General features: G+C 41.4%; 1 protein-coding gene across 1 annotated transcript in view; it reads right to left on the bottom strand.

Moving 5' to 3' along the window:
* Nucleotides 1–26,905, bottom strand: part of ptpro (protein tyrosine phosphatase receptor type O) — a 163,819-nt gene that overhangs the window by 12,172 nt on the left and 124,742 nt on the right. Inside the window, 11 exon segments of the mRNA XM_070896667.1 lie at nucleotides 2,692–2,826; nucleotides 4,218–4,294; nucleotides 4,825–4,915; nucleotides 7,538–7,619; nucleotides 10,038–10,073; nucleotides 13,553–13,636; nucleotides 15,574–15,666; nucleotides 15,768–15,888; nucleotides 17,069–17,204; nucleotides 23,322–23,455; nucleotides 25,634–25,754. Coding sequence (XP_070752768.1) covers nucleotides 2,692–2,826; nucleotides 4,218–4,294; nucleotides 4,825–4,915; nucleotides 7,538–7,619; nucleotides 10,038–10,073; nucleotides 13,553–13,636; nucleotides 15,574–15,666; nucleotides 15,768–15,888; nucleotides 17,069–17,204; nucleotides 23,322–23,455; nucleotides 25,634–25,754 — 1,110 coding nt within the window.

Genomic DNA, 26,905 nt, shown 5'->3' with positions numbered 1-26,905 from the left:
TAAACTCCAGTGAATACAGGCCCAGTCGATCCAGTCTCTCTCATATGTCAGTCCTGCCATCCCTGGAATCAGTCTGGTGAACCTTCGCTGCACTCCCTCAATAGCAAGAACATCCTTCCTCAGAATAGGAGATCAAAACTCAACACACTATTCCAGTTGAGGCCTCACCAAGGCCCTGCACAGCTGCAGTAAGACCTCCCTGCTCCTATACTCAAATCCCCTAGCTATGAGGGCCAACATGCCATTTGCCACCTTCACTGTCTGCTGCACCTGCATGACAACCTTCAATGACTGATGTACCATGACACCCAGGTTTCGTTGCACCTCCCCTTTTCCTAATCTGCCGCCATTCAGATAATCTGCCTTCATGTTTTTGCCACCAAAGTGGATAATCTCACATTTATCCACATTATACTGCATCTGCCATGTATTTGCCCACTCACCTAATCTGTCCAAGTCACCCTGCAGCCTCTTAGCATCCTCCTCACAGCTCACACCGCCACCCAGCTTAGTGTCATCTACAAACCTGGAGATATTACTCTCAATTCCTTCATCTAAATCATTGATGTATATTGTAAATAGCTGGGGACCCAGCACTGAGGCCTGCGGCACTCCACTAGTCACTGCCTGCCATTCTGAAAAGGACCCGTTTATCCTGACTCTCTGCTTCCTGCCTGCCAACCAGTTCTCTATCCACGTCAATACATTACCCCCAATACCATGTGCTTTACTTTTGCACACCAGTCTCTTCTGTGGGACCTTGTCAAAAGCCTTTTGAAAGTCCAAAATACATCACATCCAATGGTTCTCCCTTGTCCACTCTACTAGTTACATCCTCAAAAAATTCTTGAAGATTTGTCAAGCATGATTTCCCTTTCATAAATGCTGACTTGGACTGATCCTGTCACTGCTTTCCAAATGCGCTGCTATTTCATCTTTAATAATTGATTCCAACATTTTCCCCACCACTGAGGTCAGGCTAACCGGTCTATAATTCCCTGTTTTCTCTCTCCCTTTTAAAAAAAGTGGTGTTACATTAGCTACCCTCCAGTCCATAGGAACTGTTCGCGAATCGATAGACTGTTGGAAAATGATCACCATGCATCCACTATTTCTAGGGCCACTTCCTTAAGTACTCTGGAATGTAGACCATCAGGCCCTGGGGATTTATCGGCCTTCAATCCCATCAATTTCCCTAACACAATTTCCTGACTAATAAGGATTTCCTTCAGGTCCTCCTTCTTGCTAGACCCTCGGTTGCCTAGTATTTCCGGGACGTTATTTGTGTCTTCCCTCGTGAAGACAGAACCAAAGTATTTGTTCAATTGGTCTGCCATTTGTTCCCCATTATAAATTCACCTGATTCTGACTGCAAGGGACCTATGTTTGTCTTCACTAATCTTTTTCTCAGCTGAGAGTTACTCCAGTTCTTTTTAGGCCAGTGTATGTGGCCTCTGTAGAAAAACCTTCTGGAGACTTAAGGAAATATGCGCAGGTAATGAAATTGGCACAGGTAAGTGCAGCAGCTGCCCGGACAGCAACAGCAGGAGAAGTGAGAGAGAGGGCAGTGGTGGGGGCGGGGAGCGGAAACCTTTCGGATATAGTTAAGTGCGGGGACCAGGAGAGAGGAGGCCATTCGGCCTGTGATAGGAGCGGGGACAGGGAGGCTGTTCAGCCTAGGATAGGTGAGGGGGAATGGACCGGGAGGCCACTCGGCTAGGGGCAAGGGAGCGGACTCGGATGCCGCTCGGCCAGGGAAAGGGGAAGGGGAGCGGAGCAGGAGGCCACTCGGCCAGGGCTAGGAGCAGGGATCAGCATGGGGGTGCGGGGGGTTACTTAAATAATTTAATGGAGGGAAGTTGCTGCCATGTATTTTAATGTGCTTGTGCAGGTTGTGAGCTGGCTGTTATGTTTCACTTTCCAGCCTCAGCCCACATTGTGTCCCTGATTACCATGGCAACCCGATCTTTTTGGCGCAGATCAAGGCTCCACCCACAAAACTAAGGGACAGGTTAGGCTGTGCCAAAATGAAGAAATCAAACTAGGAAACTTAGAAAAAAAAATTTTGGTGTACTTGGGCCCCCAAAAAACTGGCATAACTCTTCAAGTAAGCCAAAAAAAAGCTTTGGGGAAAATTGAGCCCTTAGTCTGTAAATTTTATGTTGTAGTATTTGTAACTTGCATCAGTGGTCTGATCCAACTGCATATCCTCGCTGATCTGCACCTACTGCGTCAACACTGAATAGATTTAGCATTGGGATAGGTCAGGGGAGTGATTTAGGGCTGGAAGAAGTTATAGAGAGAGATGGGGTCGAGTGAGCTCATGGAGGGATTTAGAGATGAAGTTTTTAAATTTAAGGCATTAGGGGGCAAGGAACCAACATGGGTCAGCGAGGACTGGAGTGATGGGTGAGCAGGAGTTAGTCTGGGCTAGGATATAGGCAGCAGAGCCTTTACTCAGTTACTCCCTGTGCAGGATGGTCAGGAATCCAGCACATATGGACTATGTAACTAGGTGGTACATGGGATAGATACTATGGTTTGTATATGCTATATACTATAGACAGAGCGTACATTGAACTTTTCTAATGAAAATTCTACAGTAATTACAATTGCCAGAGTGGACACGATTGTACGTAGACCACAACGCCAAACCTTTGCTTCTTGTTTGTGTATTCAACAGGTCCTTACCCGTCTCCTCTCATTACACTGTGTAAGCATAACAATGATGTGTGATTTCTGCTGCATTATCATCTTCCAGAAATCATTTCTCGTCTCTGCCAAGGGTCCTTGCGTTGCGATATACTCGTGCGTAGAGTTAAACCCCTGTGGGAAGAGAATTACATTCATCCTCTCTGCTCCAAGAACTGTGGGTAACATTGTTAAAAACAAGGTCAGGAAACTATACCGGTTACAGTAATCCTGGAAAACTGACTCTGCAACTTTAACCCTCCTCCCAACCCCACCCACCTATACAATTGAACTTTCCATTCTCCATACTTTAATGCAGCCCTTTTATTGCTCATCTGAGATGCACCCATTTCTCCAGTTTATACCTCAACTGTGAGACAGAATCTTCTGCACTTGGCCTTGCTAGATGAAGAGTAGCCGCTTACCACAACCCTTTGGAATACTTGCTCTCCCATTTTAAAACATATCCTATATATCCTGGGAATCCTGTTGGCTTAGCAAGTTTATTCGTCAATTAGCTGAGTCACACTGACCAACCAGGAAGGTCCAAGGTTGTGTCTCTGGTCTGTGTTGAGTTAAAGGCAGATAAGCGAGTAGAGGTATTGCAGTTGGCCACAGTGGTTTGGGTTGTGAAAGGGAAAAAAATCAGCCAGTGTTTCCACTCCTGATCACTATCCAGCCGTCCCTGCTGGGCATGTGTGGTTTTTGGGCGAGGATAGGATTCGATTTGGCACATAGTCAAATAGCCTAATGACATTTGCGATGGTTCACACATAGAAAATGGCTACCAGAATATACCTGACGTTCATCGAGCCCCATCCCAGCAAGGAGTCAATACCTTCACGTTAAGAGGAGAGGAAAAATTTAAAAAAGGAATCTAATAATCCAAAATCTAAACACGTACATTCAAGTGGCAGATGGCCATTTAAAAAATTACAATTGAATTCTGAAACCCACCCCAATTTCTCCAAGGGCCAAGGTATTGATTTGATAACTTGACAGGAACAACAGTACTGACAGGGACAACAGTACTATCAGGAAATATATTATATCGTGCATTGGTTTGCAAGTCAATTTGGAGAAACGGGGACCATGCAGCTGCTTATCTGACCATTTATGCATCCACCCAATTCATATACGTGAATAATTTGGATAAGTAGTTGCATATTTTTTACAATGTTTTACTGTACTAAAACTAATAAAGAACAATGAAATAATTTATATACATAGAGCATGTTGTCTGGACAAGTTGGTATTGAATTAAATACTGCACTCGTGGGAGATGACCAGTTGGAGGTGGGCTTGATTGTAGTTGCTCCAAAAATGATGATATGCTATCAGGGGCACTGTGTGGTACTTCTAGCTTTGCAAAGCTATACCAGTGTTGCTCTGCTCCTACTGGGGGGCATTTGTTGTAATGGCCATGGTCCATTAATGAAACAACTTCATTATAACTTTAGTTCAGCTCTACTGAACCTGAATGAAAAGGGCCAATGAAGACTTTCTGTGCCACACCAAATACTTACAGGGATGTAGTTAGCATTGACGTAGTCTGAGCCCTCTTCACTGTGCAGAGAAATTAATTTCACTCGGCTGAAGTCATCTGCGGAGACAACGGCATCAGCATGAAGACCTTACAAGGCCCTAATGTGTTGAGTAGATAATATCTTCAGTGCCTGAAGCTTACTTAGGTATACTCTGGAATTTATCTAAAGGAAATACGCAACAAGGTAGCTGCTGGTGAGGATACTGACAAATAATCTAAAAATTATTGCAGATCTGTGATCACCCAACACAATCTTTACTTACAGCTTTCAACATTTTCTTGTAAATGTATCAAGTAATCACATATCAACGGGACATATAGAAGAAAAGATAAGCACCTTCAACAAACAACACTCACACCATTATGAAAATCATGGAACATAAGAATTTTTAGGAATAGAAGACCTTTGGGAGTTTAAGATAAAAGCACCCTTGTTTAGAAACTGCAGTGCACTCCACTTAACAAAAACATGTCTTGTGATGTTTCACAGGAATTACACTGCATTTCTAATTATAGACGGCAGGAAAATGGTCTTGTTTAAAGATTATTTGATGAATGCCACATTGTATGACTCTCCAAATACTCACATGGCAGGATATTAGTATAACGATTTTTACATCGATTTACTGGCAGTTCAGCTGCATCATGGGATATATCTTGACCAACCAGCTTTAGATCCTGGCAATGAAAGCCAGAGTGATAATCAGTTTGTGGAAAGTTTAGATTTGCACAATGATGACTAGGCACATGCAAACATGCAAGGACAAACAGTCCAAAAGATCCATATGTTTGTTCAATTAAAAAAAATCTTGTAAATCTAAATTTCAAATAGAATTATTAATAGTGGAGGCAGATAAACTGACTCCAAGCATCAAACATTTGTCAGACATTAAGGAGATATTTTACAACTCGCAACAAAAATATATCCCAATGAGAAGGAATGACTAAGAGAAGGGATAACCATCCGTGGCTAACTAAGGAAATAAGGGAGGGTATCAAATTGAAAACAAGGGCACACAACGTGGCCAAGACGAACGAGTGGGAGGCCAGAGGATTGGGAAATTTTTTTAAGCCAGCAAAGAATGACTATAAAAATAATAGAGAAGATAGATTATGAAATATAAAATCAATAAGAGTTTCTACAGATACATAAAAAGAAAAAGAGTGGCTAAAATAAATGTTGGTCCCCGCGAGACTGAGACTGGGGAATTAATAATGGAGAATAGGGAAATGGCAGAGACGTTGAACAAATATTTTGTATCAGTCTTCACAGTAGAAGACACTTAAAACATCCCACTAGTGGATAATCAAGGGGCTATAGGGAGGGAGGAACTTAATGCAATCACTTTCACTAAAAAAAAAAGAACTCAGTAAAATAATGGGACTAAAGGTGGACAAGTCCCCTGGACTGGATGGCTTACATCCTAGGGTCTTAAAAGAAGTGGCTGCCGAGATAGATGATGCATTGGTTGTAATCTACCAAAATTCCCTGGATTCTGGAGCAGTCCCAGTGGATTGGAAAACCGCAAATGTAACGCCCCTATTTAAAGAAAGGAGGCAGACAAAAAGCAGGAAACTATAGACCAGTTAGCCTAACATTTGTCATTGAGAAAATGCTGGAGTCCATTATTAAGGAAGCAGTAGCAGGACATTTGGAAAAGCATGATTCAATCAAGCAGAGTCAGCATGGTTTTATGAAAGGGAAATCATGTTTGACAAATGTGCTGGAGTTCTTTTCAGGATGTAACAAGCAGGGTGATAAGGGAGAACCAGTGGATGTGGTGTATTTGGATTTCCAGAAGGCATTCGATAAGGTGCCACATAAGATACTGCACAAGATAAAAGCTCATGGGGTTGAGGCTAATGTATTAGCATAGATAGAAGATTGGCTAACTGGCAGAAATCAATGTGTCGGGATAAATGGTCATTTTCCGGTTGGCAAACAGTGACTCGCAGGGTGCTGCTGGGATCGGTGCTGGGTCCTCAACTATTTACAATCTATATTAATGACTTGGATGAAGGGACTGAGTGTAATGTAGCCAAGTTTGCTGATGATACAAGGATGGGTGGGAAAGCAGTGTGTGAGGAGGACACACAAAATCTGCAAAGGGATATAGACAAGCTAAGTGAGTGGGCAAACATTTGGCAGATGGAGTATAATGTGGGAAAATGTGAGGTTATCCACTTTGGCAGAATTAATAGAAAAGCAAATCATTTAAATGGTGAAAAATTGTAAAGTGTTGCAGCACCGAGACACCTGGGGGCCCTTGTGCATGAAACATAAAAAGTTAGTATGCAGGTACAGCAAGTAACCAGGAAGGCAAATTGAATGTTGGCCTTTATTGCTAGGGGGATGGAATGTAAAAGCAGATAAGGCCTGCTGCAACTGTACAGGGTATTGGTGAGGCCACACCTAGAGTACTGCGTACAGTTTTGGTCTCCATATTTAAGGAAGGATATACTTGCATTGGAGGCTGTTCAGAGAAGGTTCACTTAGGTTGATTCCGGAGATGATGGGGTTGACTCTTGAAGATAGGTTGGACGAATACACAATGGAGTTAAGAATAAAAGGTGATCTTATTGAAAGATATAAGATAATGAGGGGGCTCGACAAGGTGGATGCAGAGAGGATATTTCCACTCATAGGGGAAACTAAAACTAGGGGACATTTAAAACTGAGATGAGGAGGAATTTCTTCTCAGAGGGTTGTAAATCTCTGGAATTCTCTGCCCCAGAGAGCTGTGGAGGCTGGGGCATTGAGCATATTTAAGGCGGAGATAGATTTTTGAGCGATAAGGGAGTAAAGGGTTATGGGGAGCGGGCAGGGAAGTGGAGCTGAGTCCATGGTCAGATCAGCCATGATCTTATTGAATGGCAGAGCAGGCTCGAGGGGCCAAATGGCCTACTCCTGCTCCTATTTCTTATGTTCTTAACATGCAGTTAAATGACTCCCATTTAATGGCAGTGCTGTCCGGTTATATTTATAGACTTGCACCAGTTTGCTGCTCTGTATACCGGTCAGTTCCTATCTCGGCTGCATTGCTGAGGGGAGGCATAGAGCAGGAGCAGGAGACTTTCCCATGCGTGAGGGATGAGGGGGTTGATAAGGAAAGAAGGAATAATTTAAAATAAATCAGTGAAGTAATTGCAATCTCCAGTCTAACCAGTTCATGAGAGGCACAAGTGTATGAGCAACAGTAGGTTGTCTGCCTGCCATCCAAGCTGAAGCCGGGCAGAGAAAAAGGGTCTGTGGAGGAGGAAACTTTTCAATCTGCTTTATTGGGTGAGGGAATACCTTACTTCAAACTGCAGAGAATATTTGTAATCCGAGTCTCTAGCCATTTCCTTGAGATATGATTCCAAATCATCCAGCTGAACAGGGCTGTGTGAAGTGAACCAAAAAAAACAATTTAACTCTCAATTGATCAGGGAAAGGAATGAAGTTATATTAAAGATGACTTAACTAGTTCCATAATAGCTGCAGATATCCTGAAGAGGCCATTCCTATTACAATGAGTTTTGCTTGCTTTAGTGGCATTGCCAGACCTTTTCGTCAGGACTTCTTTCAATTAATTCAAAAGATCGTTATCTAGTTCATGCTCGCTCCATTCAATATTACTTGTCTGTAGAAAGGAGTGTTTCTAGTTATACTGCTAATGTTGCATAGTCACATTTATATGCTCATCTGGCAGTTGGTTCTTGTGCTCCTACGAGTCTCACTGTCTTTCTTAAATCACTGGGAAGATTGAATCTCCTCATAAGTTACACCACAAAATCATAACACAAACCTGGCAGTTATCACTGCTAACATTCTATATATCAGTGAAAGAGCTGCAGCCAGAAGCAAACACCAAAATGAAATTCACCGGGACCGATCTTGACTTTGTCCGAGAGTGTAAAACGGGTGATGGCGAGTCAGCAGCCCATTTTATATATCCCGATTTTTATTTGAAATGGAAGATATAACATGGGCTGCCGACTCTTTTTACACTCTCTCACAAAGTCAATATCTATCATACCCAGTCTGATGGGCTTCATTGCTTGAATCAGTTAGTACATACACTAATAATTAAGCAACTTGACTGTCAATTTACTTTTTCAATAAAACATATTATTACTTGACATCTCACAGGGTTGATTTGTGCCAGATTATTTTTAACCATTTAAAATCTGAACTATATGCTCTTAATACATGGCTCATGATTTTCTGTCATGCTGACTATTTGAGTCAAGCAATTATGGGAGGCACTCCGTATAAATATCACAGCATATTGGAAGGAAATAAGTGTAAAAAGTGGGCATGTTATCAGCTTCCCTGGGCTAATCACTTGCACCTCTTAGAGTCACATCAGCAAACATCTGATATGATATTGAATTGTGGAGCAGGCTTGAAGGGCGTTTGGCCTACTCCTGCTCCTATTGTGTTCACACTAAGGAGCAGAGTTACAACCCATTCTTATGGCCTTGGAAGGATAAGGGTCAATAAAGGAAACATAGAATTTATACTCTAGTGTTGAGAAAGGAGCAGCTTAAACAAGAAGTATTGCTGAAATTGGGTTGGGCTGGTTTTTTGTTTCCTGACCTCCTTGCTGAAAATAACAAGCAGCTGTCTGTGGTCTTGCAGTAAATATTTCCTTACTCGTCAGTTATGCTCAGAGTTTTACTACACAATGCTGATTTGTAGAATTTGTTAAACTGAAAAGAGTTTTTGTTTTTATGCCAATTCTGATCAACTTGAGAGCAATAAACTCGAGAGAATCATTCAAACTATCACTCTTGAGGGCCCAGCACATTGGTGTACCAATGAGCACAGCCACCGACATGAGGAAAGACTTGTGACCAACAATTGGCTCCACAATGACTTTCCAGTTTCAGCCACGGCACTGATTGAAAGAGGCTTCTCATGAGCAGAGGATGGGAAAAGCCCCAAGGGTGAGTCATACCAGTGACTCGTATGTACATGCTGGCAATTGCATCCATTGTGCAGTACATGTCTTGCAGCAGAGTGACTGCCTAACTGTCCTCTTGCCTCAGAAATGGGTGGGTGGCCAGATACGAACCTTAAAATGGGGATAAATGAACAAAAAATAAAACCATTAGCTGTGCTATTGCACAGTTATCCTAAGAGAATTTTTTCAATGCATCACTGCTGAGGACAATACTGGAGGAAAAATTACTTGAACCCTGTAAGATTGACTCAAACAATTATTATTCCTTAACGGGCTGTAGTGACCATGTGGTGTGGCAGAGAGAGCATTCTCGGTGTCAATCTGCAGGTCATAATTTCTGATTGACATTCGGATTTGGTACATACAGAGGCTTAGTTTTAACCAGAGGCTTTGAGAAAGACAGCTTCATCCCAGGCAGGATCTGTGCCTCTCCATAATTACATTGAAAAAAAAATCATACACTGAAATCTGTACTGTGCTGCCAAGAGCCTGGTATTTTGTAAGAGGTCAGATCTGCATTTTTTTCTCCTGGTTTTAGGGACATGAGCACAACAGTCGTATCAAGGCACCTAGATTTTAAGACAGCAGGAGGCACATCATTCTACAACTGAAGCTCCTTGCAGATACAGAATTTACAAGAGTCCTACTCATACCAAAATCAGAATAATGCAGAGAAGTGAGCCTGGTTCGCAGAAACTGATGTGACAGATAGTTTACAAAGTATGAATCGAGTATTCTATAGGTTCAACAGTTATACTTCACATTAATAGTACTGAAGCTTTAATGTACAACACTTGGAACAGAACCATTTTTGATCAGTTTAAAGTTCATTACACGAGAGCTAAACGTACTTGGCGAGTTTCCTCTTCTTCAGTGCATATTTATTCCTGTAAGTAAAGAACATGTGATAAAAAGATGGAAAAAACAGTTTCTATCTTTACTGAGGAAATTTATGGAACTTCCACAATGAAACAGTACACAAGAATTTAATTTAGAAACACATTGTGCCAAAATACTGTAAATAGCTATCCACACTCTGATATAGCTCACTGTAAAGTAAGGCCTTTTGACCCCTTCTTTCCTTAATCACTTTCATGTTACTAACCTGATATCTGATAAGCACATGGCTCACTACTCCTCCTCCAGTGAAGGAAGAGTCTCAAAAGATTTACTCAGGCTTGGAAAGAACCCATGCAAGTAAGTAGAAAATGACACTAAATATTGATAAACTTACAGTAAAATATAGGAACTGTAATTACACAATGAAAACAATATGCTTACAGAATGGTTGAATATATAGGCAAATGCAAGGTTAAATTCACCGTTCAGTGGGTGTAATGTAATGTAAGTACATTAGTTACGAATACATTCCATAATGTTGGTGCATTAATTACCAATGTATTTATAATGTAGCGGTATATCGAACATAATGAGCAAGTATTAGTTGTGAATTAAAGCACTTGAGTTAATGTACATACTAATGTATATTATGTTAACAGCAGCGTTAATAATTAATGTATCTGAGAATGTAGGCATGCTACCTACTTGTATATCTTAGGATGTGGCTACTTTCATTACCATTGCATCTTAAATATTGGCACATGAATTAATGTATAGTATAATGCAGGCACATAACTTACTAGTATATCATATAATGCTACTTGTAAATAATAATTACCAGAGTATCTTATAATGTAGTGGCATTAAACACCTTATAATGTAGATACATTAATTAATAATGAATGTGCCTACATATAAGATACATTAGTATTTAATGCCACTACATTATAAAATAACGCAGCAGCATTAGTCATTAATACATTTTGCAATGTAGGCACATTAGTTAGTAACTTAATAATGCATTTGCATTAGTTACTAATTTATCTTTTAATGCAGTGACACTAGTCACTAATATGGCTTATAACATAGGTGTACTAATTACTAATATATATTATAATATGGTTACATTAGTTACTGATGAACTAATCAGACCTGAGGATAATTGTTGATCACCCAATGAAGGTGAAGAGTGTGAACTGGCTTATAGGGAAAGCAGATAGGATTTTAGGTTGTATAGTAAGGACCAGAGTACAACATTGACTATATGAGAATCAGATTTTGTTTCATCATTCTTCAGGCTGTGGGTGTCAACAAGGCTGGTATTTATTCCCCATCCCTAGTTGTCCTTGAGATGGTGGTGGTGAGCCGCCGCCTTGAACTGCTGCAATCCATGCAGTGAAGGTGCTCTCACAATGCTATTAAGTAGGGAGTTCCAGGATTTTGACCCAGCAACAATGAAGGAACGTTGATATTAATCCATGTGGAGATGGTGGTCTTCCCATGCACCTGCTGCCCTTGTCGTTCTAAGTAATGGAGGTCACGTGTTTGGGAGTTGCTGCCATGGCAACTTGCTTCAGTGCATCATGTAGATAGTACACACTGCAGGCACCCTCACTTGGAGCATTGTGTCCAGTTTTGATCCCTACATATTATAAAGGATATTGAGGTTCTATAAAATATGCAGAGGGGTCTGATCAAAATGTTATCTATCCTAGGCACTCTGTTATTAGGATAGGCTCCAAGTGTTGGGGCTATTTACTTCAGAGAAACAAAGGCAAGTAGAGGATATAGCTGAGGTTTTCTGAAACAATGAAGCAATTGGATGCCATCAGGTCGGTTTGATTTGTGGAGATGGATGGCGATGGTAGGACTGTGTGTATGGAGCATGTGTATAAAATCAAGCAATTAGGTTAGTTGCCAGGAAATATTTCTTTCTGCAGATATTTATGGCCCCTCTGAAACAAACTACATGCACTTCATTTAAAAGGAACTTGACAGGTTGCTGACTGGAGGACATTTCCAGTTATGAGGTAAGTTAATAGAAGCAGTTAGGAGCAGATATTCCAAGGGCCTGTATGATATTTCTGGATGGACAAACTAAAATAGGCCCAATGGTCGCCTTCATCTGTAATGATTTTGAAATTTACGAGCACTGTGGAGAAGTTGAAATCAGCAGCTATGTACGTTTCCCGTTTCTTTGTCTTTGTCTTTCGCTATTTTCTACATCATTCATCTCCTGCTTTAAGTCTCTTTGCAAAGCAGTACTGCCGAGTAAGCAGGGAACATGGTCCCCTCAGATCTATTCCTATAGCAAAGGTTTTATACTTTCTCCAGTTTGCTATTTCACCTCCATTTGCTGTCCAGCTTGAGAGATCACTGATCTTATTACTGATGGTAATATGCACGAAACGGCCTCATTAATGTGTTACAATAAAAAAAGCACCTAATATAATATGGGAAGTGGGATTGATTATAGTGCTGCAGTCTTAATAGGGCTATTAAATGGCATAGAATGCATATAAAATTGTTCGCCAAACCCTTTTGCTAATTTTCCAAAAATAGTCATAGTGCAATGTGAACATGTGTTGCACATCACCAAAGCTCATCTTGTACTCAGTGTGACAAAATCAATATGGTTGTCTTTTCTCACTTCCCAGGCACAAAGGCAACAGTTCATTCTAGAGCTTGAGTTTAGGAATTAATCTCAAAGTCACTGGAATTCTCCTACTGACAATAAGCTGCTCTCTCCCACATTGTTAATTATTGCTAAAATACTAAATTGTGAACCCAATTCTACTGCCCTCATCCTATCCTGTTCATCCATCAGCCTGTCCTTGATGACCTACATTGGCTCCTTGGTCCCCCAATGACTCAAATTTAAAATATGCATCCTTGCATTTCAATCCCTTCATGGCCTCACCCTGTCATGTCTCTGCCACTTCCACAAGCCGTACAACCATCCCAGAATTCTGCATGTCTCAGATTCTGGCCTTTTGTGCATCTCCTGCCCTTCACCCCACCATTGACAGTCGTGCTTTCAGCCATCTAGGCCTTTGTGCTCTGGAATTCCTTCCCTAAATCCCTTCACTTGCCTCTCCTCCTTTAAGACCCTCCTTAAAACGAACATCTTTGATCAAGCTTTTGGTCACTGCTCTGAATTTCCCTCCTTTGGTTTTCCATCCATTTTTGTCTGATTACCCCCGGGTGAAGCGAGTTGCGAGGTTTTTCTACGTTGAAGACGCAATATAAATGCAAGTTGTTGTTGTAAGTTGATTCTGCCTGCTCCTCTTGGCCAATCCTAAAACTAATCTCGTTCCCCCCCCCGCCAACCCCACATACAATCACAAAACACAAACACATGCACATCATGTGCAATACAATACAAATAGCTTTTTGAACTTTCCTATATTTTGTAGCCGTAGCCTCTCAGTACAGATGTGCGAGAAAATTATGTCCTAGTTGAGGTGCTTTTAGTTTTAACATTTCTCAGGAGGTGTTGGTAAGAAGACTATGAAAATAAACTTACCAGGGGTTAATACCAAAGGCCAAAAGATAGTCAGTCCAAAGGCATGATGGGAGCAGTGCAAGAACAGCAAAAATACTCCTACGCCTGAGGAAATGCAACACAGACACATATAGACAAAGAGTCTGTTGATTAATAAAAGACAGTTGCCCGTGATTAACATAGACATGAGGTAAGACTTGGTTAGGTACAGCATATAGAGATTCTGCAGTAAGACAGACATGCTGCACAGTTAATATAGCGTTACAATGGGAAATACAGATAGAGTAAAGCACAAAGTTAATATGATAGTTTAATTCACACATGCAAACACAAAATTGAAATCATTACCTGCTATGTTATTTTTTCCATTTCTTGCTGCAACATTTGACTTGGATCCTATTAAAGATCACGCACACTACTCGGGAGTCTGGATTACCGTTGGGAGGAACTCAACTTGACTTATAATTGACTAAACAAGGTTACAGCCACGTTCGGTTGTATCTGCTTATACCAGAAACTGCAAAGAAAACCCTAGCTCTGAAAATCTGTTGAATATCATGTTGATTTTTTTTTTTAACTTGAGATCTAGAGCAGGGTTTCCCTCTGGGCGAGCTTCCTAAATATAATTTTCTAACTACGGGAGGGATTTTCTATCACTGGCTCTCAGTTTTACAACGTATAGACCAAGCTACTAGAAAGTCCAGGCCATGGAATCTAACCCAGCTTCCTGATGTGAGTAGAAGATAACAAAAAATATATTTCACACCACACAATTTAAACACACCAACTGAGCACGAGCCTGGCTGACCGAACTCCACTCGTAGCAAAATGGAGATGGTGCCCTTTAAAAAGACAATTGGATGTTATGCCTTGTTGCCCTTATTGTAATGATCATATTATACACATGAATGTTGTGACAAACCAATAAGAATCAGGATTCTTTTGATTAACTAATAGTATCTGTCTGTGCAGAACACACACAAAAACACATATTGGCAGATCCCCAATGGCATTGCTTATGGTGAGTAGGAGGACATAAGTTATGAAGTGTGATAGATAAAGTGTGACATCAAGTAAGAGATGCTTGCAGAAGACATGTGTTATGGTATATGGGATTTTCCTAGGTGAATAAGCTGCAGAAACTAAATCCAGCTAGTCTAGGTGAAATATGATAGTTAGACCTCTTTTTCCTTTTCTTGCTCTTCCAGTGCTTAACATATTTGTCACACTATTTCACACACAAAACCCCAAAAGCAGGAATTTCCCATCCTTCCCCAACACCCCTATTTTATCAATGCTAACTGCATATTCTTAGCACCCATGCAGCTGCCTATTAAAACAGAAACAAAAACTGGGCCTTATACTGGGAAGTCCTGCTTCCCAGCATAGCTTGTACACATTTGTTGTAGAAAGGGTCGTCTTGGTGGCAGGTTTCCCCATTTGCTTCTTCCTAGTGTTGATGAGATTTTGCCAACAGATACCTCCCCACAACACAAGAAAAAAACAACACGTAAAGAACAAATATTGAAAACCACGTGCTTAAATGGTTTTATGATGGATGTGATATAAACAAAATCATATTTATGAAGTAAAATTTTCAGGGAAACTATACAGTAATTATAAAATAATCAACTTTGCATTACCTTCATAATCTAGTTACTAGTGTTGCCAAATGTGGTCACTGAAACCAGAGGCGCAGCCAACCCAATATTGAAATACCAAGCAAGATTCTGAAGGTCAACCAGATGGATTTCGGAGTGTAACTACACAATAAATCTGCCACTGAAACTGCAAGCTGTCCAATGAACCTCCTGCAGACATCAGTAACGTTTTGATTTCCTTTTCAAACAATGCTAGTTTATTTCCTACTTTCTTGGTCTACTCGAACTCTGTGTGCGTCTGAACATTTGCTGTTGAGTGCTCTGTTATACTGTATATTATGCCTTCCATTGCTCAAACAGAACCTGGGATGAAAAACCTTGCACAAAAATTTATTTTCAGTTCTTCAAAAAGGCTATCACTCTGCTAACCCAGTCTGTTACTTCTCCATTCTACTTTAAACATACCAGTTAAATGGCAACTTCCCGTCTCTCTCCAAAGTAGCAAAATTGACAAATATTCCTGCTCCACAATTCCTGTAAAATATTAACATGATTATTTATACTTGACCTCCATGTTCAACTAAATGACTCCAAATCTATATATGAAAAAGTGTGTAGAGCAAGTTACCCTGTACCTGGCGTGTTGCAAGTGCTTACGGCGCAGAACAAAGAGTGTGATCAGTAGCAGTCCTATAAGCAGGATACTCAGGATCGCAAGGGCAGAGATCACCACCATGTTCGAATTCACTTCTGTAACTAGATATTTAAGAGAATTAAATCAGGATCTCCTTTCTGTTACTGCCAGCAGGGGCATATTCTGCTCCTTAGCTGAGCACAACCTTGATGAAAGTAAATTGTTTGCAATCTGCTTTCAAGTTCTTTACAAATATACTCAATGCAGTGAAATGAATTATGTCAAAACACCTCACTTGTGCACGACATTTTGATTAAAAAAAAAGTACAAAGTTTTCCCCCTCACTTGTGCATAACATGGTGATAAAAAAGGTACAAAGTTTTCCCTCCCCAAGGCTGGCCTAGCGCTAGTTGCCCTGCGAAGGTGATGGTGATGGTCTGCTGCCTTTTGAGTTTGAGTTGTCGCGGTTTTCTCTCTCCTCTTCACCCTTCAATTGGATCACCTTGTACTAAAACAAATAAAAATAACTCCTTACTTTCATCTTACTTTTAAACCATATTTTTGATTTGTCTGTCCCCTTGTGTATTGCACAATTGTATGATATCGGAGGGGCAGCCAACCTGCTCCCAGGCTCTGCCCATCCTACTCTTGAAGCAACTGTCAGGAAGTGAAGTATGGCCTGGTTGATAAACTTTTTGATTTTTATCTTGCTCCCTTTGGGGAAAGGCTTGCCCTATATTTAGCAGTATAGTGAGTTCAGGGTACAAAAGTCAGCTCAACTATCTTGTGCTCGTCATTCATGACATCATCTTCCTCAGGCAGATTTTTCCAGTTTACACCCTAATCTGTACCCTTACAGTGTCATTGATCATTCGCAAAGCATCAAATGAAATACATTAAAAGGTAATGATATACAACAATTATTGCAGAACACTGCATGGAATGCATCAAACTGTGTGCTTATAGCCCTTGGAAAATTGACTCCGATCAGGAACTCCCCTTGTGTCGAAGTCACAGCACTAGGCTAGCCTATGCTGCAGTTCATATATGCATTAACCAGCAGACGTAAACACTTCTTTGGAATGCTCCATCTGTCACCCTGGATGAAATCTTAAAAGTAACATTCCTCCAACTAATACAAGCAAGTTTGAGTAACAGAGAGCTTGCTTTCAAGTTGGGAGTCAAGCTCTCAACTCCGAGTTACTTTTGCCCAATAAGCTCCACATTTGTAACTAAAATCACATCTTATTTTATCAGTTGCAGTTCCAAACTAAAAGGAATGCCAGTGTTTACACAGAGTACCTGTTGTTGAGACAATGATGAAAACCGGAGCACTGTAACGTTCATAACTGACACTGGTCACACTGCAGTTATAGGAAGTCGATGGGGCGAGATTGGCGAGTGTAGCAATGGGTGAGAGTACTGTGACCTCTTCTTTCTGAGAGGAAGATAAGGGAAGTTCAAACCTAGATATTATGGAAGACTTACAGCATTGTGTGTGCACGAGAAGCTACACAAATACATCAGCTTAAACCTTACAACTTTTACATCCATCAAATTAAATCCTTTGGTTACACCTTCCACATCACGCTCAGTATATTACACATGTAGATCAGTGTTGTGCAGTACATTAGCCACCTGTGGCTAATTGGGAGTCTAGATGTGGCTAATGCATTTCTGATTAGCAAATAAACAATGAGTAATAGATACCGTACTTGGTGATCTCATTCGCACAGGCTATCCATGTGTATTTTAATCTTTTTGTGCATTTGTTGGTAAAATGGCACTATGCAAAGCAGAGTCTGCAAGTGTTTCTTGAACTTTGTGAGTGCTTTACTTCCTTGGTTGATTGATGGTGGCAGATGTAAATATACATGTGAATTCCATTTACCCGTATTGAGTGTATACAAGGCGTTTCCTACTGAATTTGTGCATGTGGCTAAAACGGTGTTGCTGTGGTCACACCTGTGGCTAGTCAATGATTTCTACTGGACACTATATGCAATATATACTGACTGTTTGTTAATTGCCCGCCCGTCCACCTATTTACTTACGTTACATTCTGTTGAAGCAAAAGTAACATTTTAGGAACAAAATTAAATGAAACTAAACCAGCTGCTCCTAAAAGCAATGCTAAGATATCAAAAGTACACAGACATGTAGCTGCCAGTGGAAATTACACAGAGCATAACTTTCAAATGTTTGCACAATTACAAAAAATATTTCAGCATTTTACATTTTGCAATTTTGACATCAGTTTAACATGAGAACATAAGGATTAGGAGCAGGAGTAGGCCTTCTGGCCCCTTGAGCCTGCTCCGCCATTCAATAAGATCATGGCTGATGTTAAACCTCGCCTCCACTTTCCTGCCCGATCTCTATTTCCCTAGAGTCCAAAAATCTACCTCTATCAACCTTGAATATATTCAATAAGTGGAAATGATATTGCTTGCTTAACTTTTAGTTAAACATTTTTGAGTTACAGACAGATGTATGTCCGGTCATGTTGTAACAGAAATGCTTCCTTTTAGTCACTTCGGCATAGTGTCATGGATATATACAGCATGCGCATTTGTGCATGATTCTCAGTTCTGAGTTGTCTATGCTTTTGGGAAGGTGCAGTTAGGCCAAACCTCTTCCTCACAGTAGACGGGAGCTAAATTAACCAACAAGTAACCTAGGCCACTGCTATTCACCCAGTTGTCCATGGTGAGAGAAGGGCATAGGTGAAATAGTTGGTCACCTACCCATCTTTTGGTTGGGGAAAAGGTTCACCGAGACGACTCAACAAAGCAAGAAACCCAGGTTATAAAAGGATCAAAATATTCAATTAATGAAATGGTTTAATTTCCACAACAAAGGATTAACAATTAAATTCATGCAGAAAGCAGATCATTCCCCAATAGAATTAAAAATACTTTGTGAGCATGCAACAAGCATAAATGGTTATTGAAGTCAGCTTTGTACCTCAGCAGACTTCTAAGTGTTGACTTTAAACTGCTGCCTACATGATCTGTATTTCAAGCTGTTTTTGTGGCTGCTCCCTAATGTCGGAGGGCTGAGGATTGAGGATTGACCGGGGAACTGGCTTTCCAGCCTTAAAAGAAGTTGACAGTGAGCTGATCAGATTAGGGTACATAGACAGTAAATGCTATGGGAGAGAGAAATCCAGAAGATTAATGCAAACTAAATTGCAAGAGTAGGACAAGAAAACATAGGTTTAACCTCGTAAAATAAAAATTTAGGTTTGATATGAGGACATTTTTCACACAATGATTAACACACTGGAATGGAAATATTTAAGAACTTTTTATAAAAATTCAATCTTGGGCTGTAGACAACACTGGCAAAGCAGCACTTATTGCCCAACCCTCTGTCCTGAACGCATCAAGAGTCAACCACAGTGTGGGACTGGAGTCACCTATGGCCTTTATTGCAAAGGGGATGGAGTATAAAAGCAGGGAAGTCTTGCTACAGCGATACAGGGTATTGGTGAGGCCACACCTGGAATACTGCATGGAGTTTTGGTTTCCATATTTACGAAAGTATATACTTGCTTTGGAGGCAGTTCAGAGAAGGTTCACTCAGTTGATTCCGGGAATGAGGTGGTTAACTTATGAGGAAAGGTTGAGTAGGTTGGGCCTCTACTCATTGGAATTCAGAAGAATGAGAGGTGATCTTACTGAAATGTATAAGATTATGAGGGGGCTTGACAAGGTGGATGCAGAGAGGATGTTTCCACTGATGGGGGAGACTAGAACTAGAGAGCATGATCTTAGAATAAGGGGCTGCCCATTTAAAACAGATGAGGAGAAATTTCTTCTGAGGATTGTAAATCTGTAGAATTTGCTGCCTCAAAGAACTGTGGAAGCTGGGACATTGAATAAATTTAAGACAGAAATAGACAATTTCTTAAACGATAAGGGGATAAGGGGTTATGGGGAGTGGGTGGGGAAGTTGAGCTGAGTCCATGATCAGATCAACCATGATCTTATTGAATGGCAGAGCACACTTGAGGGGACATATGGCCTACTCCTGTTCCTATTTCTTATGTTCTTATAAGGCAGATCAGTTTTTATAACAATCCATTTTAGTGCCAGCCCACAAAGGATCATATTTATTACATTTAAATCTCATCATTGGCTGTGGAGGGATTTGAACTCAATCTCGGACTTGATCGTCCAGTTTCACAATCACTAAACTGTTGTACCCAGCTGCAGTGCGAGGAATATAGGGTCCACATTTATTATAACATCGCTGGGCTGCCAATGACTACTATTAAAATACGCTCCCTTGCAGTACTTATCCTTCCACTGTGGCACATTACCATCCAGGCCCACTCATTCAAAGTGCAATCATTATCCACCGACAAATTGTTCTTTATGCTGCTAACACTTCACTTAGGTATGTTTCCTTCATATGTTTAACGGTCAATTTCTTAATTACAATGCAGAACAAACAGGTTATTAGTAAATAAATATTACTTACTTGTTACCACAGCTCCTTGTAGACGATGCAGGCAGACACCCTAACTGGCTACTCATGGTGGCTTAACTACATTCGGATATTTAACAAAGGACTATCTTCCTAGCAGCTGTGGTAAATCTGGCTGTGCTGTCATCATCAACCTCAAAATATAAACTGCAGTATCACAAAGTTATATAAAGAAACAAAAGGAGAAGTAATAGGCATTTACGCAACATTTTAAATAAATTACAACACAAGCAAGAAACAAAATAGCTCAAATCCTTAAAGCGATAGCCTTCATTAGTGCTTGCTTACATATATATATTTTTGTAAAATCATAACAGGAGAGCACAGGGCTGCAACATTCTTGAGTTTGAACTTATAATTCTCCAGACTGCTGACTCCAGGTCTTGGCTGTATACTCACAGAGAGGAAAGTCAGAAAAATTGTCAGTACTCTACTCTTGCACAGCTTTCAACAACTGTTTCAGAGCAACACTGGCAGAAACCAACAGCTCATCCACCCACCCCCACGGTTTCAGCTGGTGAGAGGCTAGAGACCAATGAAAAGGGAAGAAAGGCATTGTATCTTAGTGGGGGGAAAACGATGCTCAAGATAACTCAGCCTTTCCGATCTCTGAGATTTGAGCACCCAGAAAAGGGTCCTGATGACATCTGGAGTGGCAGGAGAGTTGAGGCTATATTGACAGTCGCAACACCATAGCCATACACACTGTTACTCTGTTGATAGGCAGTCGCAACACCATAGCCACATATGCTGTGTTACTCTGTTGACTGCCAAGGAATGATGCCAATGATAAAAAATCAGTGAAAGCATAGCCAGTACAATGAGACCTGTGCTCATCTCAGAATAATGTCCATGATCCTCTGGCAGACCGTACTGTTCGCTGGTCTCCTGAAGGACAGATACTGGGTTAGTCAGAAGGTACTCACTTAAAAAAAATAGACCCTCTTCCCAGTATGGAGATTGCCACCGACAAGTACATTTACTTAAAACCAAACACAAGGCAGATAAAGTTAGGACAGTCGAATAGAGTTTTTCAAAATTATAAAAGGTATTGAGAGGGTAAATAATGAAAGATTTTTTTCATTGGATGGCAAATTGGTGACAAGGGGGCACAGACTCTGGATTATCGCTGGAGGAACAAAACAGGGGAAGTTGGAAGCCAAGAGTTATTAGAACATGGATTGCTTTATCACAAGTGGCTGTTGGGCCAGAGACTACGTCGTTTAAAATGGCTAAGTATTTATAAAGGAATATAAAAGATAGCAGGAAAGAGCAGGGAAATGTTATTCGTGCAGATAGCTCCAGTTGAAGAATGTGACCAGTACTGACTCAATGGGCCAAATGGCCTTCTGTGCTGTAATTTTGATGATGTCAGAGAGAAGGTTTCAGAATTTCCAGTTCTTTCACAAAAGTATCAGCTGTAAACTGGGGTGGAACTTCAAAATGGAAACGAGAGAAAGGTGGAGTGAGCGTAAAAGCCACTTTATCATAAAGTTGCTGGCTAACAATGTGTGGTGGAATGGGACTTGGAGTTGCCCAAGTGGACCAGCCATGAAGTTTCCAGGGTTTCTTTAAATACTTCCTGCTGAGCTTCTGGCAGGATTTCCATCAATGCTTGCTGAAGAGAGGGTAGGGGAAAGGGTATAAATCATAATTGCTACTCCAGTATTCTGACACCTGTAGCAGTTGACATTTTTTGTTATTCATTCCCAGGATGTGGGTGTCGCTGGCTAGGCCAGCATCATTGCCCTCAAGAAGGTGGTGGTGAGCCAACTTCTTGACCCGCTGCAGTCCGCGTGAAGGATTCTTATTATTTTTCATGGTGTTTTTTATTTACAATTGAATGGCTTGCTGGGCCACTTCGGAGGGCAGTTAAGAGTCAACCACATTGCTGTGGGTCTGGAGTCATATCGGCCACACCAGATGGGTTTAATAAGGTTGGAAGTACAGAAAAGCTTTGGAGCCTCTGATTAGAATGGAAAAGTCTGCCACTGTTGATGTGAATCGATGGCCCCTGCAGCAGCTGCATGCACTGCTACGAGCATTTCAGCTTTTCTATGCATTGCGCCTCCCTTTGTTCAGCTGGAGGCCCATTGAATGTTATCTAGCGTTGCCAAGGCAGAAAATTGTGGTGCACGCTAATGTAGGTGTAATGGACCCTTTTTTTGCTGCCCCAGTACAACTGGAAAACCAGCTTAAAAGCAGAGGAAAATTCCAACTAGTGCATTTACATCTGTTTCCAACTGAATATCTTCATGGTCAACAATTATATTGAACTCGATTAAGATCAGCTTTAATTTTAGATGTTTCTTTTTTGATGATTCTCCTCAGAACATGGGACAATTGTCAGCTGTCTCCCCAAAGGACAGCTGTGTCTGGCTGCCCCGACCTCTGTGCTGGGACATCGTGGGCTGCCCCGACCTGTGTGAGAACACCATCGCAAGTCGGGGCTATAAATAGAGTTGGAGTGCTGGGCCTTGGAACACCGTGGGCGAAGGTGCGGTGAATGAGGGTACGGGACCCAGAAGAGTCAAGGGCCCAGGGGCAGCATGGGCCTGCCCATACTGTGATATGTGCACGCACTAGGTCCATGCAGCACAGCAGGTCTCCAGTGGTCCTGGTTCAACCCTTGTCACTGGATAAAGGCCTAGCTTTGTCGAGCCCATGTGGTGGCTGATGTGCAACAGTCACCACACGTTAAAAAAATCCACGCACAGGCATCTTCCACCCCCTCAATTGGAGTTCAGGACTGGAACATCGGGTCCTTCATTGAAACATCTGTGAACTCTTGTGGAAACAAGTCACCCTCGTTCGAGGGACCGCCTATGATGATGACCCCTGTAAAGGCATAGAATGAGCTCTCAATAATGGCTTTAAGCACAGGAATCCCTGCACTCAGGGTACAAGATTAGCCTGGTCAGTTGAACTTGAATGCAGCTCCTCATCGAACTAGACCCTATGTTTAATTCCAGCCAGGTCTGCCTGCATTCAACCCTGTGACACCGGTGGAGGAACCAGACCCTGAGTTAATGGGGATCAAAGTGAAGAGTAACAAACCAACCTTTCCTTCATCTCTTGATCCAACCTGTTTGCAAGTGACCTTGTAGTGATCGGTGACCCCTTCCTCTACCCACAGGAGTGTCACAGACGTCTGTGTTTTGTTAACGGCGAAGAGTGACTTGGGAGAAGCTGGCTCTGTGAACAAAGAGTGAATCACAAAACTAAAATGGATTGGGGTACTCTTTTGCTTGTCTGAAAAACAAACTTGTAAAATTTGATCCTGGTATTTGTCGTGAAATGAGATAAACATTTTCCCTATGCCAGGTTTGCCTGTCTCTGGATTTCAGAGACTAAATAGCCACCACTCCTCTCTCACTAGGCTTGAATTTCAATTTGAAATACATTTTTTTGTAAATGGCAGCGGTCAGGGTGAGGAATTTCTGAAAGGTTTAATGCTTCTCTATGGGGAAGAGAGGACAATTGTGGAAAGTCATCCCAGGCTGCTCTTGCACCTCCTAGTGGCTGATTTTGCCACCCTTCAGGAAACAATGATTTAATTCTTACATTATGATGTATTCTGGTTTATTTAAGCGCTCTTATAGTCAACAATTAATAGATTTCTTTAATATAAACATTGAGGAAAAACTTCAAGGGTTAAATTACAAGGAGAGATTACAAAAATGAGGGATGTATTCCCCCGAATTTAGACGGTTAATGGGTGATTTGATCAAAGTTTCCAAGATATTAAGGGGAACAGTTAGGGTAGATAGAGAGAAACTATTCCTGCTGGTTGGGGATTCTAGAACTAGGGGGCATAGTCTAAAAATTAGAGCCAGATCTTTCAGGAATGAAATTAGGAAACACTTCTACACACACACGGTGATAAAAGTTTGGAACTCTCTTCCGCAAATGGCAATTGATGCTAGATCAATTGTTAATTTTAAATCATTGATAGCTTTTTGTTAACCAAAGGTATTAAGGTATATGGGCCAAAGGTATATGGAGTTAGGTCGCAGATCAGCCATGACCTCATTGAATGGCGGAACAGGCTCGAGGGGCTAAATGGCCCAATCCTGTTCCTATGTTCCGATAAAATGAAGTGACATTTGGATTTCAATAGGGTAATAAGCCCATTATACTCATCGGTTACTTCAACTGTCACTCTCCCACATCCAATCTCTACTGTCCCACCATCCCAGTTCATAAAGGCACTCTAACCCCTATGGACCCACTTCACAAAGACACTGCAGCCCACTCAACTCTCCACCCTCCCACCCTTTGAGAAAGACACTCTCTTCTCCAACTTTCCTCAATGCAATCTGGCATTCTTCTCCCTCTCCTCTCCTCCCCCGCCCCAACCCAGTTGCTGTTACTCTTCTTCCACTCCCCATTTCGAACTGATAGTCTTGCTTCACCCAAAGTTCATACTGGCACACTCCTTCCTCCCACTCTAAAATGATCTCCCCAAAGCGTTGCTCCCAACTTACACCTCATTCCTCCATTGCCATCCCTTCTTTCCTTCCTTCAGTGCCATCATTAATTCCTTTCCCCTCGCACTGCCATTATTCTCACCCCCTCTTTCACTGCCCTTTATGGTCCCTCTTTCCCTTTCACTGCCATCCATTTCCAGCCTACCCACTATATCCAAGTCGAGTGGAGCAGGTTGCTATCTGCTCGGAGCCAGTATTATGACCTCTGCAAATGGAGGTGAGAACTGCCATTTTCATAGAGATGCCAATCCTGGCTCTCAGGGCTGGAGGTAGTGAGGTGAGCAGGTAGGACAGTGGTTCCTGTGGATCAGTCACCAGACTCAGGGGAGGGATCTCCCAGCTGCATTTATTGTTTTGGCAACAAACAGCCAAACTTACTTGAAATAAGAAAAGTTGGTCCAAGTCATGAGCAGTCTGTACTAACTTTCAATCTGCAGAGTTAATTTCAAGTCTGACTAGTAAACTGGAACTCCTCCACATGTCAAAACCAAAACTGCTAACTCATTACCTATTGGCTCATGTCCCAAAGCTAATGGATAATCCTGATTTTTTTTTTTGCTTTCCAACCCTATCTTGTGTCTAACTTAGCCTCAGTTTACACAGCCTGTGAAGCAGAACTGAACATAGACTTCCTCATTAAATTCGGTAGTCTAGATCGTGGGAGGCTTTGGACTTTATTCCTATGGTGTCCACATACATTCTCTAACACTGTTCCAGTTATTCTAGGACTGGGGCAAGCTTTACGTGATTTTTGAACATATTATGCTTGCTGAATAACATCATCACTAATGGGGGTGAAACATCACATAGGAATTAATAAAAGTACCAAAAATGTCTGCAAAATAAATGATAGTAACTAATTAAAAGGCAAAGAAATACTAACGGAGTTGGATTATTCGTGGAGCCGAGGAGTTGCTGCTTCCTTCCGTGTAGGCGACAACAGTTAGGTTGTATATGTCCCCAGGAGGCAATCGAAGCAGGGTTGTCATTACGCTGCGTGGCACCTGTATTAAACAATGGACCTTTATTTACAGCATCTCCCAATTATGAACCACCCAAGCTTTAAGGTTTCAACCTCATTTGAGCTGCACAGTAACCAAGATTTCTTGTGAATGCATCAAAAGTTTCTAGACACTAAAATGAATGAAATAGTTCAGAGGCTAGTAGGAGAGTGATGAGGCTGTAAGGATCTGTCATTTAATAGTAAGAATAAAAAATCTTGATCTGTAGTAAGAAGGTAGACAACTCGGAGAGAATAGGGGGATGGGAGGTAGTCAAATCACGTAAATTTGTGGTTCCTCATGATTGAGTTTCAAAAATCACTTCGGTTTTGCATTGTGTGATATTAAATTAGTCTCTGCAATTTCTTCGATTTAATCCTGCAGATAATTTATAGGCTGTAGCCTCTGCCACTGCTCCAAATCTTTCCCAGCCCTCTGCTTGACCAACTTCTCATAACCCCACTCTCACAAACATCTTCAAACTCATCACACCCATGAAGACCACCACCTTCTCCCCTGATCCCTTTCCCTCCTAGCTTTTATCTATCCAACCTCCCCATTCTTGTTCCCTGCTCATCGACTCTTCCTATTCTCTAGCAGTGTTCCCATCTCCGTCAAAACCACCATCACCCATTTCTCAAAGAACCCTTCTCATCCCCTCTATAATCCATTCTATCCTTTGCTTTTCTCTAAAATCATGTAACATGCTGTTCCTTTTGAACCACACACTTGCTGCTCCCTGTTCAAGACCCACCAATCCGGTTTCTTCCCCGGCAACAGCATGGAGACCACCATGGTGAAAGTTGCACGTGGCATCTTATGCCTGATTCTTTAACACTGCCGACTACTCCATCATTCCCTTCTATAGTCCATCCCTAAGGCATTGAACTTTTGGGGTTCTACTCAAACCTGCACCACACAGACATTGCATTTCCTCTAATGGCCACCCTAGGGCTCCATTTTCACCCCTTTCTCTTCATCAATCTTCCTCAACTCTATCATCTCCAAGCATGGGGTCAACTTCCACACACACACTGATGTAACCAGCTTCATCTCCACCATCAACTTCACAGCAGGCACTACACTCTCCAACTGCCTGTTCAATGTTAAGTTCTGAATAAGTTGTAAGATCCTTTAATTCTATATTGGTCCAA

This window comes from Pristiophorus japonicus, chromosome 13 (genome assembly GCF_044704955.1).
Source record: "Pristiophorus japonicus isolate sPriJap1 chromosome 13, sPriJap1.hap1, whole genome shotgun sequence".
Classification (NCBI taxonomy): domain Eukaryota; kingdom Metazoa; phylum Chordata; class Chondrichthyes; family Pristiophoridae; genus Pristiophorus; species Pristiophorus japonicus.
Note: the sequence above shows the minus strand (reverse complement) of the source record. Positions and strands in the feature narration are given on the sequence as shown.